Source organism: Mustela erminea, chromosome 6 (genome assembly GCF_009829155.1).
Source record: "Mustela erminea isolate mMusErm1 chromosome 6, mMusErm1.Pri, whole genome shotgun sequence".
NCBI lineage: Eukaryota > Metazoa > Chordata > Mammalia > Carnivora > Mustelidae > Mustela > Mustela erminea.
This window is the reverse complement of record NC_045619.1, coordinates 67564383-67581420: the sequence shown is the minus strand read 5'-3', so window position 1 is coordinate 67581420 and position 17038 is coordinate 67564383. Positions and strand designations below refer to the sequence as shown.

Genomic DNA, 17038 nt, shown 5'->3' with positions numbered 1-17038 from the left:
GTTAGCAACTTTGTAGCTTCTCACTTTTGTCTCTTTATATTAAGCTATTATAAGTGTACCATTCTCCTGGCCTCCCAATCTACCCATCTGTGTATATTTCTATGCCTGCCACCCTAGTTCATGCATGCATAACCTCACACCTCCGTTTAAGCAAGAGGCCCCTAGTTGGTCCCCACCTTTAATCTCTTGATCTGCCAGACTATATTTTCTAAAATAGTATACTCACCTCCCAACCCAAGAATTGTCAGAGGCTCCCAATTTCCAGATATTTCAAATACAAATCACATCTTCTTCGTGAGCTCCAATTCTCTTTTTATTATTCTTGAATAGAGTAGCTAACTAAATCCTCCTGACCCTTCAGAATAGTGAAGCCTTCTCCAAGTGCTCCAGCCCACACCGACTCCTCCCTCGTCTCACCACAACTTGGTATTTCATTAGACATTCTGGCATATTGTTTTCTACATGTTCATTCTTTGAGGGCAAGAGCCATATCTTGAACATTAGATCTGATTACAGGTATCAAAAGGGGATAGGAAGGGAAGTGGGAAGTACAGGTGTGTACAAAGCTTTACATAGGCATGGTGGTCAAGGAACCCAAATCACACTTTACGTAGAAGGTTCAAAAGAAGGATTTTGCTCTAGAGAGACACACAGCAATCAAATAGAGGTGGCTTAGCTATGGTCTACATTGCCTCAAACCTAGCATCAGTAAACAGACATTAAAAGGATAAATATATGGGCTCAAAGTAAGGAAGAGTCTCTAAGAGTTTATTCTTTTTAAGATTTTATTTATTTATTTTTGCCAGAGAAAGAGAGAATGAGAGAGCAGTGGATGGGGGCAGAAAGAGAAACAGACTCCCCACTGATCAAGGAGCCCAATGCAGAACTCAATCCCAAGACCCTGGAATCATTACCTGAACCAAAGGCAGATGCTTAACCAACTGAGCCACCCAGGTACTCCAAGTTTCTAAGAGTTTAAAGAAAACTTAAGAACTGTCAAATATGATAAAATTGAATTGCAGAGAAACCCCTCCAAGTATATAGCATCTAAGAGTGATAGATAAAATCTTTCAAATGTTCCTTTTTAGTTAAAAAAAAATCCGTTTTTAGTAAAGAAAAAGAAGTAAACGAAGGCCAGAAACATAAAGATTCACCAAGATTCACCAAAATTCACCAAAATTTCCAAGCAGTAGTCAAGCACTAGATTCAAGCAGGGCCGACCTGGAGGACATCCATCCATATCTGATAACATGGATACTGAATCTGAATATATCCCCCACACAATGGAAATGAAACAAAGCCTAGGTCCCAAGCAAGACAGAGTGCTGATTAGAGACCCAGGAATCCTTAGAGGAGACGCCCACAAAAAGATGTGGCCCACAGAAGAACAAAGGGCTACCCAGCTTAGCCTTAGCTTGGTCAAAGCCAAAAAAAGAGAGAAGAATTCTCCTGAGTGCCCATAGGGCAAGACCACTTTCACTTAAGATTTCGGACTAGAATTTCCACTAATAAAGGGGTCTCAAAAGTCCCAAGCCAAAAACATTGTTTAATATGGTTACAAAAAATATAGCAACCCAAAGTGCCACACAGAAGCAAGTGAAATTTTCTCTGGATTAAACATAATACTCAGAAGAATTATACATATAAAGTTACAAAGAATCTAAGTTCATAATACTTTTTTTAATTAGTAAATATCTAAGTAAACACATTTCCACAGACCCCTGCAAAGAGTGGCAAACTTAAAAGTGCAAATGGCCCTCCTATTACAAAACAGTCACATCCTAGATAAAGAACCTATCTTAAGTACATTTCTGGGCTCACAGAAAACAAAGAAGGACTCCAAAACCCCACCTTCCATCTACCAAAAAAAAAAAAAAAAAAAAAAAAAGGTAAGCTGAAACCAAATCAGAACTCTAAGCTTCAAGGCAATGTGATAAGGTTTTCTGAAGCTAAATGCCAGTACTGGCAACTCAAAGATGAAGTCTGTTCTAATCTAGTGTCAAATTCAGGGAACTAAACCTGAGACTCCTGCCTTCAGACAGATAGAGGAGAAGAAAGCTTCATGGTCAGGCTAGCAGTGTCCCCTGGCCATAGGCCAAGGTCATCATAAATACTCAAAAGGAAAACATGCCCAATTTCAACCCCATGTTCTAAGTCAAAAAACATAAGAGTCCAAAACCAACAGTTGAATATTTATAGCAGCATTATTCATAATGGGCCCAAACTGGAAGCAATGAAGATACCCTTCAGCAGGTGAATGGGTAAACTATTGTACATCTAACAATGGGGTGTTATTCAGTGATAAAAAGAAAGGAGTTAGCAAGTTACAAAAGGACATACAAGAACCTAAAATGTATATTGCAAAATGAAAGAAGTCAGTCTGCAAAAATTATATAAACATTAAAGCATACAACATTCTGGAGAAGGCAAAACTATAGAGACAGTAAAAAGACTAACAGTTGCCAGGACTCGGGGTTCACAAGGGAAGGACAAAGAGGTGGAGCCCAGAGGATTCTTAGGGCAGTGAAACTATGCTGTATGGTACTGTACATGACTTATACAAAACCCGCGGAATTGTACAACACAAATAATGAAACCTAAAGTAAATTATGGACTTTAGTTAATAGTAATGTATCAATATTGGCTTATCGATTGTAACAAATGTACCACATTAATGCAAGATGTTGATAATAAGAAAATGGAGAGAGTATACAGGAATTTGTTACACTCAGTGTACAATTTTCTCTAAAACTAAAGTCTCTTAAAAAAAGGTATGAGCTCATAATCAAAGATGATCAAATATTTAAGGCATCAGCAATGTGAGAATTCATAAAGAATTCCCAAGTACTTCTGATCCTGGCATTATTATACACAGTTTGTACAATAGCCATATGGAATTACAAAAATTGGCAAGCAACAAAAGGTGATCAAAAAAATGACCAGAAAGATTGTTTTAAAAATCAAATTGCAGGGACGCCTGGGTGGCTCAGTTGGTTGGGCAGCTGCCTTCGGCTCAGGTCATGATCCCAGAGTCCTGGGAACGAGTCCCACATCGGGCTCCTTGCTCAGCGGGGAGCCTGCCTCTCCCTCTGCCTCTGCCTGCCACTCTGCCTGTGCTCGCGCTCTCTCTCTCCCCGCCTCTCGCTCTCTAACAAATAAATAAATAAATAAATAATCTTTAAAAATCAAATTGCCAGTATGAAAAAATATAATGACTGAAATTAAAAAGTCCGAAGGTAAACTGCAGATAAGATAAATTTAAGGGAGACACATGTGAGTCTAAAGAAATTACTCAAATTCAGCACAAAGTCCCAAGTACAGAAAATATAAAAAGGAAATTAACAGATATTGAGGCAATAATAAGGTTTAACAATGAGTTTCATAATTTAAAGCACCACTATGCCACACACAGCAAACTTCTCAATAGCAGCCACAGAAGCCTGAAGACATGAAATATTATCATCAGAAGTGGGAGAAAATACTTTTCAACAGATAAGTTTTTGCTCCCAGCAAAAAAATAATTTTAAATTTAGGGGTGTCAAATAAAGTAGCCAAAAAATGTGTCAACTATGCTCCCCAAAAAAATGAAAAAAAGAAAAAGAAAAAAACCCAAGTGCAAGAAAACCAAACTAACAAAAATAGCCTTAGAACATATAAAGTAAAAATTCATAAAACTACAGGGGAAAATGTATAAACCTACCATCGTAGTGGAAAATGTTAACAAATTCCTCTCTCAGCTATTGATACATCAAGAAAACAAAAATATTAGTAAGTAGGTAAGTGATTCAAACACAAGAAGCTTGACTTACTGGCCATACACAAAGAACCTTTTACCTGTTCGCATTCTCCTCAAGTCCACATAAAACATTTACAAAATCTGATGCTATTTAAGAAGCCAAAAAGCAGGTTTCAACAAATTTTGGAGAACTGATGGCATCAGTTGCCACAAGTTAATTAATTAAGACTTCAATAACAAAAAGGGATAAATTTCGTCTAGACATTTGGAAATTTAAGAATTCACTTCCAAGTAATTCTGGGAGAAGGATGAAATCATAATGGAAATTTTAAAATATCCAATATTGAACAATAATATAAAAGGCATTTGTCAAAATTTGTGGAACACAATTCCTTAGAAGGAAATTATACCATTAAATTTTTTAAAAGTCTGAAAAGCGTGTCAACATAAAAGGTTACAGTAGAATAAATATAATAAAATAAACCCAGAAGCTCACCAAAGCCAAAAATAGATTCATTAAAAAGCATGAATAAAATATGGGCAATGCTGGTAAGATGATACGTGCGTGACATTACACATTTGCCAAAACCCACAGAAGTATACAACACAAACAGTGAAACCTAAAGGGTCAAAATAAGAAAGTTAACACAAGTAAACAGTATCAAGAATAAGAAAGAGGTCTCAGGGCACGTGGGTGGTGTAGTCAGTTAAGTGTCTGACTCTTGGCTTCGGCTCAGGTCATGATCTCAGTGTGGTGGGATCCAGCCCCAAGCTGGGCTCTGCACTCAGAGTGGGGTCTGCTTGGGACTCTCTCTCACTCAGCCCCTCACCCACTAAAATACATAATTAAATCTTTAAAAAAGGGGATGGGGGGTCCTGAAGCTACAGAGAGCAGAAATTTTAAAAGATAATGAAAGAACATGAACAAATGTATGCCAATAAATTTGAAAACTAAAGCATATGGCTAGAAAAATGTATAGCAAACTGACTCAAAATACAAAGTCTGAATGAATTTACAACCATTAAAAAAATTGTATCCGTAGTTAAAATCTTCCCTCAAAGTAAATACAAGGCCCAGGCAGATTCATGGATACATTTTATCAAACATTCACAGAATACATATCTAAACATACGCAAAAAAAGGGCAAGATCTTGCAACTCATTTTATTATGCAGTTAGTCTAACCTTGTTACCAACATGTGACAGGAACAGTATAACAAAGGAAATTTACAGGCCAATCTCACTGACCACATAGATGTAAAATCCTAAACAAAATATCATCAAACTGGATCTAGCAATGTAAAAATGATCAACAAGATAAATTTATTTTAGAATGCAAGGTTTTTATGGTAGAAGCTCTGTTTATGATTCTTGTTATTAACATTAGCAGATTAAGGGGGAATACGTGAAATCATGGGGATTAAGGATGAGCACTGGGTGATGTATGGATGTCGAAACTAGTATCACAGTGCATGTTAACTAACTGGAATTTAAATGAAAACTTTTTAAAAATTAGCAGATTCAGATTAAAGAAAAATAACATAATCTTGATAGATGTATAAACTGTGTTTAAGTAAAGTCAATAACCATTCACAGTAAAAATTAGCAAACGAGGAATAGAAGGGGACTTCCACAATTGATAAAGGGTATCTACAAACACAAACAGACAATAAACACTCTATTCAATAGTGAAATATTAAAATCATTCCCTTTAAAAACTGAATCCCCAATAGATACCACATCTATTCAACATCATACTGGAAATTTTAACCAATACAACCAAGAAGAAAAAAAAAGAAGTAATAAATGAAAAGATTGTACTCAAGTTTGAACTATAGCATCACCATGACTTGAAGTCAAAAATATTTTTAATTTTAGGAGGAGATAAACATGAATGGGTAAGACCTAGCTAACTTGTCCATACAAGATTTAGCTTAATGTAAAATGGAAGAGGAAGTGAAATGGCCAATAAGCCTATGAAAATATGCTCGAATTCATGAGCAATCACACAAAATCACAACAGAGAAAATACATCAATTCACCCAATTATCAAAAATGGAAAAGTGAGAAAGTCAGCCATCATGAGGATATGGGGCTACAGAACTCTCATACAGTACTGGAGGGAGTGACACTCGGTCTTCAGAAAACAAGTAGCCTTATTTGGTAAAAATTAAACATTCTAGATTTTTTACACCTAAATGTATATCCTGAATAATCTCTTTTCTTATTTGAGGATAGCTGACACACAATGTTACATTCATTTCAAGTATACAACACAGTGATTCTACTTCCATGGAGAAGCACCATACATCATGGTACCAAGTATAATACCATCTGTCACACCACACTATTACATTATCATTGACTATGTTCCCTATACTGTCCTTTTTATTCCTTTGACTTATTCACTCCATAACTGGAGACCTGTATCTCCTATCCCTCTTCTTCCAATTTGCGCAATCCTCACTACCTTATCCTTTGGCAGCCATTAGTTTGTTCTATTTATAGGTCTGATTCTGCTTTTTGTTTGTTTATTCATTGATTTTTGTTAATTCCACATATGAGTGAAATCATATGGTATCATCTTTCTCAGTGTGACTTAATGCCCGTGGCATGATATCTTCTAGATCCATCCATGCTGTTGCAAATGGCATGATCTCATTCTTTTTTATGGCTGCATAATATTCCAATGTGTGCACACATACACACACTCACACACACGTGCATACACACTACATCTTCCTTATCTATTCATCTTTCAATGGACACTTAAGTTGCTTCCACATCATGGCTATTGTAAATAATAGTACAATAAAACTAGGGGAGCATATACCTTTCTGAAGTGTTTTCATTTTCTAAGGGTAAATGGCCATGAGTATAATTATTGGATCATATGGTATTTTCATTTTTCATGTCTTAAGGAAACTCCATTTTGTTTTCCACAGTGGCTCTACCAATTCACATTGTCACCAACAGTACACAAGGGTATCTTTTTCTTCACATCCTTACCAACACTTGTTATTTCCTATCTTTTTTATTTTTAGCTAATCTAACACATGTAAGGTGATATCTCATTGTGCTTTTGATTTACATTTTCCTGATGATGAGTAATGTTGAACATCTTAATCATGTTAGGTCATCTGTATGTCTTCTTTGGAAAAATGTCTATTTAGGTCCTCTGTCCATATTTAACTGGATTATTTAGTTTTTTGGTGTTAAGTTGCATAAGTTCTTTATATATATTGGATATTAACTGCTTATCAGATATATCATTTGCAAATATCTTCTCCCATTCAGTAGGTTGCCTTTTTGTTTGTCAATGGGTTCCTTTGTTGTGTAAAGGCTTTTTATTTTGATGTAGTCCCAATAGTTTATTTTTGCTTTTATTTCTCTTGTCTTGGGAGACATATCTAGAAAAAAAAATGTTGCTACAGTGATGTCAAAGAAGTTACTGGCTTTTCTTTTAAGCTTTTTATATATTCAGGTCTTACATTTAAGTCTTTAACCTGAAGAATCTCTTAAACTTGTTCATCAGATGGCATACAAAAGGTTTTAAAGCAGCATTGCTTTTGGTAGCAAATTTTCTTTAAAAACACTAGCACTGTAAAGAATGAAAATGACCACCAACAGTTAACTAGATAAACATGTGCATAAAGTGTAAGGCACATTCTCCAATATATATTAGAAAAAAATGTGTGAGTTACAGCTATACATCATCAAGGAAGGAGGGCAAAAATATATCTGAGACACCGCAAGTCAATCAATGTGATACATTAATAAAAGAAAGAACAAGAACCATATGATACTCTCAATAGATGCTGAAAACGAATTTGACAAACTATAGCACCCTTTCTTGATCAAAACTCTTCAAAGTGCAGGGATGGAGGGTACATACCTCAATTTCATCAAAGCCATCTATGAAAAACCCACAGCGAATATCATTCTCAATGGGGAAAAACAGATCTTTTCCCCTAAAGTCAGGAACACAGCAGGGATGTCCATTATCACCACTGCTATTCAAAATAGTACTAGAAGTCCTAGTCTTAGCAATCAGACAACAAAAAGAAATTAAAGGCATCCAAATCAGCAAAGAAGAAGTCAAACTATCACTCTTTGCAGATGATATGATACTTTATGATACTTTATGTGGAAAACCCAAAAGAAACCACTCCAAAACTGCTAGAACTTGTACAAGAATGCAGTAAAGTGTCAGGATATAAAATCGATGCACAGAAGTCAGTTGCATTTCTATACACCAAGAAGACAGAAGAAAGAGAAATTAAGGAGTCGATCCCATTCACAATTGCACCCAAAACCATAAGATACCTAGGAATAAACCTAACCAAGGAGGCAAAGAATCTCTACTCAGAAAACTATAAAGTACTCATGAAAGAAATTGAGGAAGACACAAAGAAATGGAAAAACATTCCATGCTCATGGATTGGAAGAACAAATATTGTGAAAATGTCTACACTACCTAAAGCAATCTAATATTTAATGTAATCCCTATCAAAATACCATCAATTTTTTTCAAAGAGATAGAACAAATAATCCTAAAATTTATATGGAACCAGAAAAGACCACGAATAGCCAGAGGAAGGTTGAAAAAGAAAGCCAAAGTTGGTGGCATCACAATTCCAGACTTCAAGCTCTATTACAAAGCTGTCATCATCAAGACAGTATGGTACTGGCGCAAAAACAGACACACAGATCAATGGAGCAGAATAGAGAGCCCAGAAATAGACTCTCAACTATGGGTCAACTAATGGTCAACTAATCTTGGTCAACTAATTGGTCTATGGTCAACTAATCTTCGACAAAGCAGGAAAGAATGTCCAATGGAAAAAAGACAGTCTCTTCAACAAATGGTGTTGGGAAAATTGGACAGCCACATGCAGAAGAATGAAACTGGACCATTTCCTTACACCACACACAAAAATAGACTCCAAATGGATGAAGGACCTCAATGTGAGAAAGGAATCCATCAAAATCCTTGAGGAGAACATGGGAAGCAACCTCTTTGACCTCAGCCACAGCAACGTCTTCCTAGAAACATCACCAAAGGCAAGGGAAGCAAGGACAAAAATGAACTATTGGGACTTCATCAAGATCAAAAGCTTTTGCACAGCAAAGGAAATAGTCAACAAAACCAAAGGACAATTGACAGAATGGGAGAAGATATTTGCAAATGACATATCAGATAAAGGGTTAGTATCCAAAATCTATAAAGAACTAAACAAACTCAACACCCAAAGAACGAATAATCCAATTGAGAAATGGGCAGAGGACATGAACAGACATTTCTGCAAAGAAGATATCTAGATGGCCAACAGAGACATGAAAAAGCAGTCAACACCACTCTGTATCGGGGAAATACAAATCAAAACCACAATGAGAAACTCACACCAGTCAGACTGGTTAAAATTAACCCGTCAGGAAATGACAGATGTTGGTGAGGATGCGGAAAAAGGAGAACCCTCCTACACTGTTGGTGGGAATGCAAGCTGGTGCAGCCACTCTGGGAAACAGCATGGAAGTTCCTCAAAGAGTTGATAATAGAGCTACCCTATGACCCAGCAATTGCACTACTGGGTATTTACCCTAAAGATACAAATGTAGTGATCCAAAGAAGCATGTGCACTCAAATGTTTATAGGAGCAATGTCCACAATAGCCAAACTATGGAAAGAAACTAGATGTCCATTAATAGATGAATGGATAAAGAAGATGTGTGTGTGTGGGGGGGTATATATATATATAAAATGGAATATTATGCAGCCATCAGAAGAAACGAAATCTTGCCATTCTCAATGACGTGGATGGAACTAGAGGGTATTATGCTGAGCGAAATAAGTCAATCAGAGAAAGACAATTATCATATGGTTTCCCTGATATGAGGAATTTGAGAGGCAGAGGGGGGTTTATGGGGTAGGAAGGAAAAAATGAAACAAGATGGGATCAGGAGGGAGACAAACCATAAGAGACTCTTAATCTCACAAAATAAACTGAGGGTTGCTGGGGGGAGGGGGCGTATGGAGAGGGTGCTTGGGCTATGGACATTGGGGAAGGTATGTGATATGGTGAGTGCTGTGAAGTGTGTAAGTCTGACGATTCACAGACTTGTGAGTTTACCCCCCCAACCAGGGTAAGTAATACATTATATGTCAATAAAAATTTTTTAAAAATCCAAGACAGACTAAATAAAATATTTTTCATTCTTTTTTCATGTTTTAGAAATACAAATCCTTGTGGCAAAAACTGTTAAGAAAAGCAAGGAAATGAACAGAAACTCACAATAACGGTCTCATCCAGCATACATGGAGGGATCCCAGGGACTCCCTACTAGTAATATTCTATTTCTTAAGCTATGTGTTCATTTCAATAGAATGTACTACCTCAAGAGTTACTGAATTTGCCATCACAGAAGTTCTGTTTCGAGAAACATCTCACTCATGTGAGCTATTTAGAGAGAAAATAAGTATCAGACAGGAATTGGACTTCATAACCCCGATGAGTATAATTTAACTCTGAGATCTCATAACTCCATACCCATCATAAAAACCATATAATAAAAACCAATAATAATAACAAACAGGCACTGACTACCAAATTCGGCAGACACTGTCAGTTGCTGACCAACAGTTGCTTTTTGTTGTTCTTCCTTGATAGGAGATTTCAGTTTTATTCTACTATCTAGCCTTTCCCCCATGTAATTCAGGGGTAGGTATTCTAGAGCTTGAGGGTTATCCTTTACTTAGGCTAAATTAATCTTATAATCCATTGCTTTAGAGGTAAACATATGGCCCTGCTTTGGACAATGAGACGTGAGATAGATTCTACTAAGGGATGCCTGGAAAAGGTTTCCTTGTTCCTATACAGGACACTCAGAAATGCGTAAAAAGGCACAGATATTCTTTTTGGCGTTGTTGTACATAGATGTAATGTCCAGGATGTTGCTGCCGTGATGCACCCATGAAAAGATCAGTCTCAAAATTAAGTCTATTGGTCCATAGTGACCACATTGAGAAAATGAATTAATTAAAGCTGGAGCCTTACTTCTTGACTTGTTGGTAAATAACATATTACCTTGTTGCTTATATTTTCCAGCTGAAGTTGTATTAACTGACATGCCATGTGCTCAATTTGCTCATCTGATCTAGTATTCTCATGATCTAAGTACCATTATTATGTCCGCTGAATGAATATTTTTAAAGGGGGGGGGTAGTAATATAAGTTACCCAAAGTCACACATATAATTAGTGGCATCTTCTAAGGAGTCTGATGTCAAAACCCATGCTCTTAATGCCCTATCCATTCAATTCCATCGTCCTTTGGCTGGAAGGGCTAAGAAGAAAATCCTGAGAGATGTGAGTGTTCCATCATCCAGCCATGTGCTTTTCAGGTGTGAGTGAGTGGTGGTAAAGCTGCAGCGTTGGCAGCAGCCAAAGCAGCTTCTAGACCTCTGAATTGCACCCATGACTGTTTGACCTTGAAGTCAACAGTCCAGTGGCAGCCTCCAAACTGTACTCCTCCAGACTTTCCAAAATTTAATTCCTTGTATTAAATCACTTCCTGGTTCAAGTAGTTACAATCATTACCATTTTCTGAATAGATAAATCCTGTATACAACAAAGAGTAAATTAATCCCAGCTTCACTGACTTCTATTCATCTCAAGTATTTAGAAAAATGAACTTATAACCCACGTGGAACATAGTTTTGTTTTGAAGGTAGCCACAATCAGACAACTCATTCATCTTCTTTCTTTAATCAGTACAAATTGTCTATTAAACTGCTCCGGGGATACCATGGATATACACTGATAGAGGCTCTTTCTCCACTTCGTTCAGAGATTAGGAACTTAAAATACAGACGAAGGACTAAATTCCTTCATGGAACATCTCATCTGTACTCTTACATGACTTTTTTTGCAAACTTTTACAAAGAACATTTTCCTATGGTTTAGAGTCGTTCTTTATTTTTTAAAATGCAATGTTCTAAAAGGGGAAGCAGTATTGTGTTTATTCTCCAGAAGATGAGCACAGCATGTATCTGCAAAAAAGGTATTCCAGCTTTGTAAAGGCATAATACATCTCTTAACATCTTTAAATATTATATCAGAAATTGCCTTCATACATTAAAGAGCCTGGAACTTATCCTCAGAAAGACCTAGGTTAAAATCTCAGTTGGGTCACACAGAGCTACTTGATAGGGAAGAAATCCTTGGGTTTTCTGAGTTTCAATTGATCCATCCTTAGAAATGTGATCTTTCTAACTCTCTCCAAAGTTTGTCGTAACATTTAAAAAGAGATACTGTGTATGAAAATGTCTGCTAGAAGACGACGTGTAGCAAGGACTACCTAAATGTTAAATGTCCTCTTAGTTCTTAAATATGCTGTAGAAGAACTCTTTATCAACAACGACAAAAGAGCTGGTCATGAAACAAATTTATATGGAGTAGGAATTCTACATTCTAATAACTTATATTATAAAATCACAGAAAAAAGTTACTAAAAGATTAAGTTAAAAATTTTATGCAGATTAGTGGTAAGTAGTCCTGAGACAAGGAAGAAATAGTAACCCACCAGATGAACTTCCCTTTGAGACTTTTCCACATTTTGAGGACTGAAACTATCTCCTACTCTGTCTTTACCTTTCACTACACAATATTTTGGGTATTCTAACAAACAGAAAAGCTGGGGTAGGTAAACCTCTCTGAATAGTCTATATTCCTGAAGATTAAAAAACAACTAAATAAAACACAAGACAGGAATTTAAGAAACAGTATCTTACCAATTAGGATGTTGGCATGGGCTTGCCAAGTATTACTGCAAAAAACATGGCTTTAAAAACTTTAAATGGTTATTTAGTATTTAGTAAAATGTGAAAACAACACTAATTAACCCACCAAAAACTAATACCTATTCAACAGAAGACTTAGGATCACCATCTTACCACTCTTTAGAGTAAATACAGACCTTTGGTATTTTCATGCTGGCATTAAAGCATACTGCCCCATTTAACTATTTTTACATATTGTATAAGGATAAGCAGTAAAGAAAAAAATGATTTACAGATTGGTAATAAACAGTCACTTTGAATGATAACAGCAAAAATTCACCTCTTTAGAGGTCTATGCTTAAGACCTATGAGACCTATAAGAATTAACCAAAATAAAGGCTTATGGAGTTAATTCATTTGGCAAATGAAAATTATATGCTCCATTACTCAGAATAAAATTTTTCTTTGTGAATAATTTTGGCTATGGGGCCTGTGATTAGAAGATATTGTTTGGATTACTTCAAAATATATCTTGAAAACAAACCTCAATGGGTTCTTCACCACCTTTTACTTGACTTTCACCCATTTCTCCATTCTCATAGCTGCTGCTCTTCTCAACCCATAACTCAGATTTTTCCACCGTTAGTCGAAGCTGGTCTAGATCTGCCTTGATTTGCTTGTAGTTATCTACATCTTGATTGGACACTAGCAATTGCACCTGGAAACAGAAGAATTTGAACCCTCAGTTTACTTATGGAAATTCCTTAATTCCTATTTTACTGATGTTAAAAAAATCCCAAGTCTTTTAACAGTTGAAGTTTAATATTTCTAGAACATTTATGGATAGTTTAGATGTATATTGACCATGAAAACTTACCTGGAAATATCTGTGAACACAATCTAATATAGTCATATGTTATAAAGAATTATATATTTTTTAAAAAGTGAACTCTATCAAAGTACTAAAGAGTAGTTCAAAAGAAAAGATACCTTAACTCTAATTTCACTGCTAAAGTTAATTTTTCCCAAGACTCTATCTGAAAAGAGGTAGAAATATAGACATAAGTGGAAGAAAATTCTGATATGGTCTAAGCTTCATGTTATAAACTTTTATTATAATTTTTATGTATTGCATGATATATAAATTATGCATAATTATATCTATTTGTATAATTGCACTTACAATTATTTCATATTTTAATATATTCTTATAAAACATCCTTAACGAAGATCAATGCTTTATTAAATACCATAAATATAGTGAAACACACATGTAAGCAGTTAGGTATTATTCACCAATAGTCTCAAGATTGATGTCATTCGGATGACAAAGAAAAAGATTATGTCCAAAACAGTTACTTTCTTTGGTATTTACACATTTTCAATCACCAAATATATATTTCTGCATTACTGCTTGTCCCATCCAAATTTATGAGTAAAATCTGGTGTCAAAATAATAGCAGGGACAACAAAATTCTTATTATGGTCTTATCCCCCAGTGCCTTCCTAAATCTTTGTGCCTGTCATTTATGTTAAGATATTAACTGAAAATCATTTCGTGGGGAACTCTTTCTAAAATAGATCATGTCTTGGCTTAGGACAAGACCACATCCGTCTTTAAAAATAGAAAATGTCTCTAGGAGAAGACACACAGTCTCATGAACTCTGCAGCTGTGAAGTCCGGTGGAATGTTATAAACAATATTTTCCGAGCATTTGCCGTGCCCCAGTGAGGGCTCCCCAGTCTTACCTGTTTAAATGCCTGTAAGACTTCCGCTCTCTGGCTGAAGTGCTTGAACAGTAGCTGTAGGGCTCCTGAGAGCAAAGGAGGGTAGTCATGCATGATCAGATGAATGAGGACACGTAAAAAGGTCCTGCCTCCTTCATCATCAAGTTGAACTGGATTTTTCTCCTTTCTATAAAACCAAAAATCATTCTAAAATAACTTATATTTACCAAAAAAATTACTCCTATGTGGTTAAAATTGCATATACATTCTCAGTTATATCATTCTCCCCCTCAAAGATGAAATGTAAAAAGGAAGATCATTTTACCTTTTTCCCCTCATGTAACTGATAAAGAAACAAAACGCGCGTGCGCGCGCGCACACACACACACACACACACACACACACACACACACACATAAAGAAAGACAAAAGGAAACTTGGGTTTGTCCATGAAAGCAGGGATGACCAACTGTCCCCATCTGCCCAAGGCTGAAGGCAATCCCAGGCAGAGGACTTTTCAGGGATTGCTCTGGGAAAGTATCAAGCAAAGCAGGATGAGTCCCTCACCTCCACATAGACAAAAATAATTTTGGATCAAAAACGGATCCAAAAAATTCTCAACTCTAATATTGAAAAGAAATACTAAGATAGATGTATAGAAACAACTAACTTTCTCCAGAGCCCTAGAGACCTCTCACCAACAGGTGATGAGCGGCAAGGAAGGACAAGGGCATGAGCACGTGCACGCACATCCATTTGCACACAGTCATCACCAGAGCCACTCTCTGTGCTTGGTATATTTAGATCCTGGGCAAGACTGCACGGGATAAGAGATCCTTTTTTTTTTTTTTGAAGTTTAGTTTTTAGTAAGTTTTTATCTTCTTCTTATGTCCAATTAGCCAACATATGATACATCATTAGTTTGTTATGCAGTGTTCAATGATTCATTAGGTGCCTATAACACCCAGCGCCCATCACAACACATGCCCTCCTTAATGCCTGTCACCCAGTTACCACATCTCTCCACCCCCCTCCCTTCTATAACCCTCAGTTTGTCTTAAGGTGAAAAATCATGCACTGATTTATTGTCTCTTCCTGGGAATAATGAAATACTTAAATAGGAAAACACAACAAGAACACCAACAAAAACTGTCAAAATAATATAAAAACAAAGTTAAACCAAATGTTCACTAGAGTTAAAAAAAAAAATTCTTTTGGGTTCCCTTCTTCATTCTTGTTTGTCTTTCTAACCCAAGAAAAGGCAACAAAGGCCTTGGTGTGAAATTGTTTAAGTTCTCATGGCAAATGTGTAAAGAAATGAACGTAAGAAAAAATAATTAGTAGCTTGGACACCTTAGGGCTTTTTTTACTTTTCCTTTTTTACTGCTATTAGTTTCATTTCTGAAAAAGAAAGAAACAACTTAAAAACAATAAATGTCAGAGTTTCAGAAAACAAAGGAAGGTAGTCATACCAGAGGTATTTTGTTTCCTTTAATCATGGATATTTCCAACTGGCAGAAAATAGCTTTATTTCTCACAAATGAAGTTAATGATAACATTGAAAGAAGTCACTTTCTTGCCTCAAATTTCTCAGATGCAGGAAAGCAATGTTTTGCAAGACAGAGTGCTATTTATACCAAGGGACTTAAAGGGCATCCATGTGCTGTCATTATTTGAGGAAAGAAAAGCAAAGAATTCAGGGAAAAGTTCAATACGCTGATTTAATCTCTCTCGTCTTTCCCCGACCTACCTAAAGAAAAGCTATGCTTTCTCTTCTACAGTATATTAGCAACTTCATTTCTGGCAGAAATTATGTTGGCAACAATAAAGGATCTAAAATTAAATAAATATAGGGAGGTAAACAATAACAAAATGTCAATAGAATTCTAAGCAAAACCTTAGCCACAAGGTAAAGATACATAAGTGTTACTATACCTTCCAGCAAACATAGTTTCTGCCTGGGCTGCAATTTCATCTATATCAGGAACAATAGCTGTAAAGACAAATGGCAAATTCCATTCTTTATCTTATCCTATTTAGGAGTCACAGTATTCATATCAATATTAGCATACCCAAAATATTTGTCTTAATTTCTTTATGCCACCAAATATCAATTAACAGTTTAAAAAGTCACAGTTCTTAATTACACTTAAAGATCAATGTTTTAAAAGAAGTTTACATTTTAAATCTATATTGCTATAGTCGAAGACATATCTAGAAGGACCATTCAAAAAGTTGCTTCATCTCTCTAGATGTATCTATATGCATCAACTCCACACACTCACACATACATGTAAATATATATTATTTAATGAGGTGATGATATGGAAGGGTGTTTTTCAAACATGTTTTTTAAAGAATCAAAATATAGCAATAATGAACCTTATTACTATGTGGTACTTCCAAACAACATGATCCTTTTCCCCACACTTTCTTCTAAAATTCCATCCCTTCTTCTTATGGGACATTAATTTTTTTATGTGAACCAATCATGATTCCTCACCCATCCTCACCACTAATATTTTGAGGATATCTTTCTCAAAATGTTTAAATAAGTACATTATTTATTTCTTATCCCTAAAGCATAAAAAGAAAACAGAGCAAGATTAAAAAAAAAAAAAAAGGAAAAAGGAAAAAGAAAAAGCTCTCTCAACCAATGAAAGAGATCAGGTAAATCAGAGAGAATTGGTTTTCTGAGGGTTCCCCCCCATACTTTAATGACACTTAGAGCTTCTATTTCCAGAAGTCTGGCTTCTGAGAGCCAATAATTTTTATGATACGGTCAATGCAACCGCC

The 17038-nt window shown here is 35.8% G+C and overlaps 1 protein-coding gene across 2 annotated transcripts in view; it reads right to left on the bottom strand.

Moving 5' to 3' along the window:
* ITPR2 (inositol 1,4,5-trisphosphate receptor type 2) overlaps positions 1-17038 on the bottom strand; it is a 497678-nt gene that overhangs the window by 288236 nt on the left and 192404 nt on the right. For both annotated transcript variants that reach the window (XM_032347608.1, XM_032347610.1), the window contains exons 24-26: positions 16178-16235; positions 14264-14429; positions 13059-13232 (exon numbers count right to left, since the gene is read on the bottom strand). In XM_032347608.1, coding sequence (XP_032203499.1) covers positions 13059-13232; positions 14264-14429; positions 16178-16235 — 398 coding nt within the window. The remainder of the gene's footprint in view (positions 1-13058; positions 13233-14263; positions 14430-16177; positions 16236-17038) is intronic.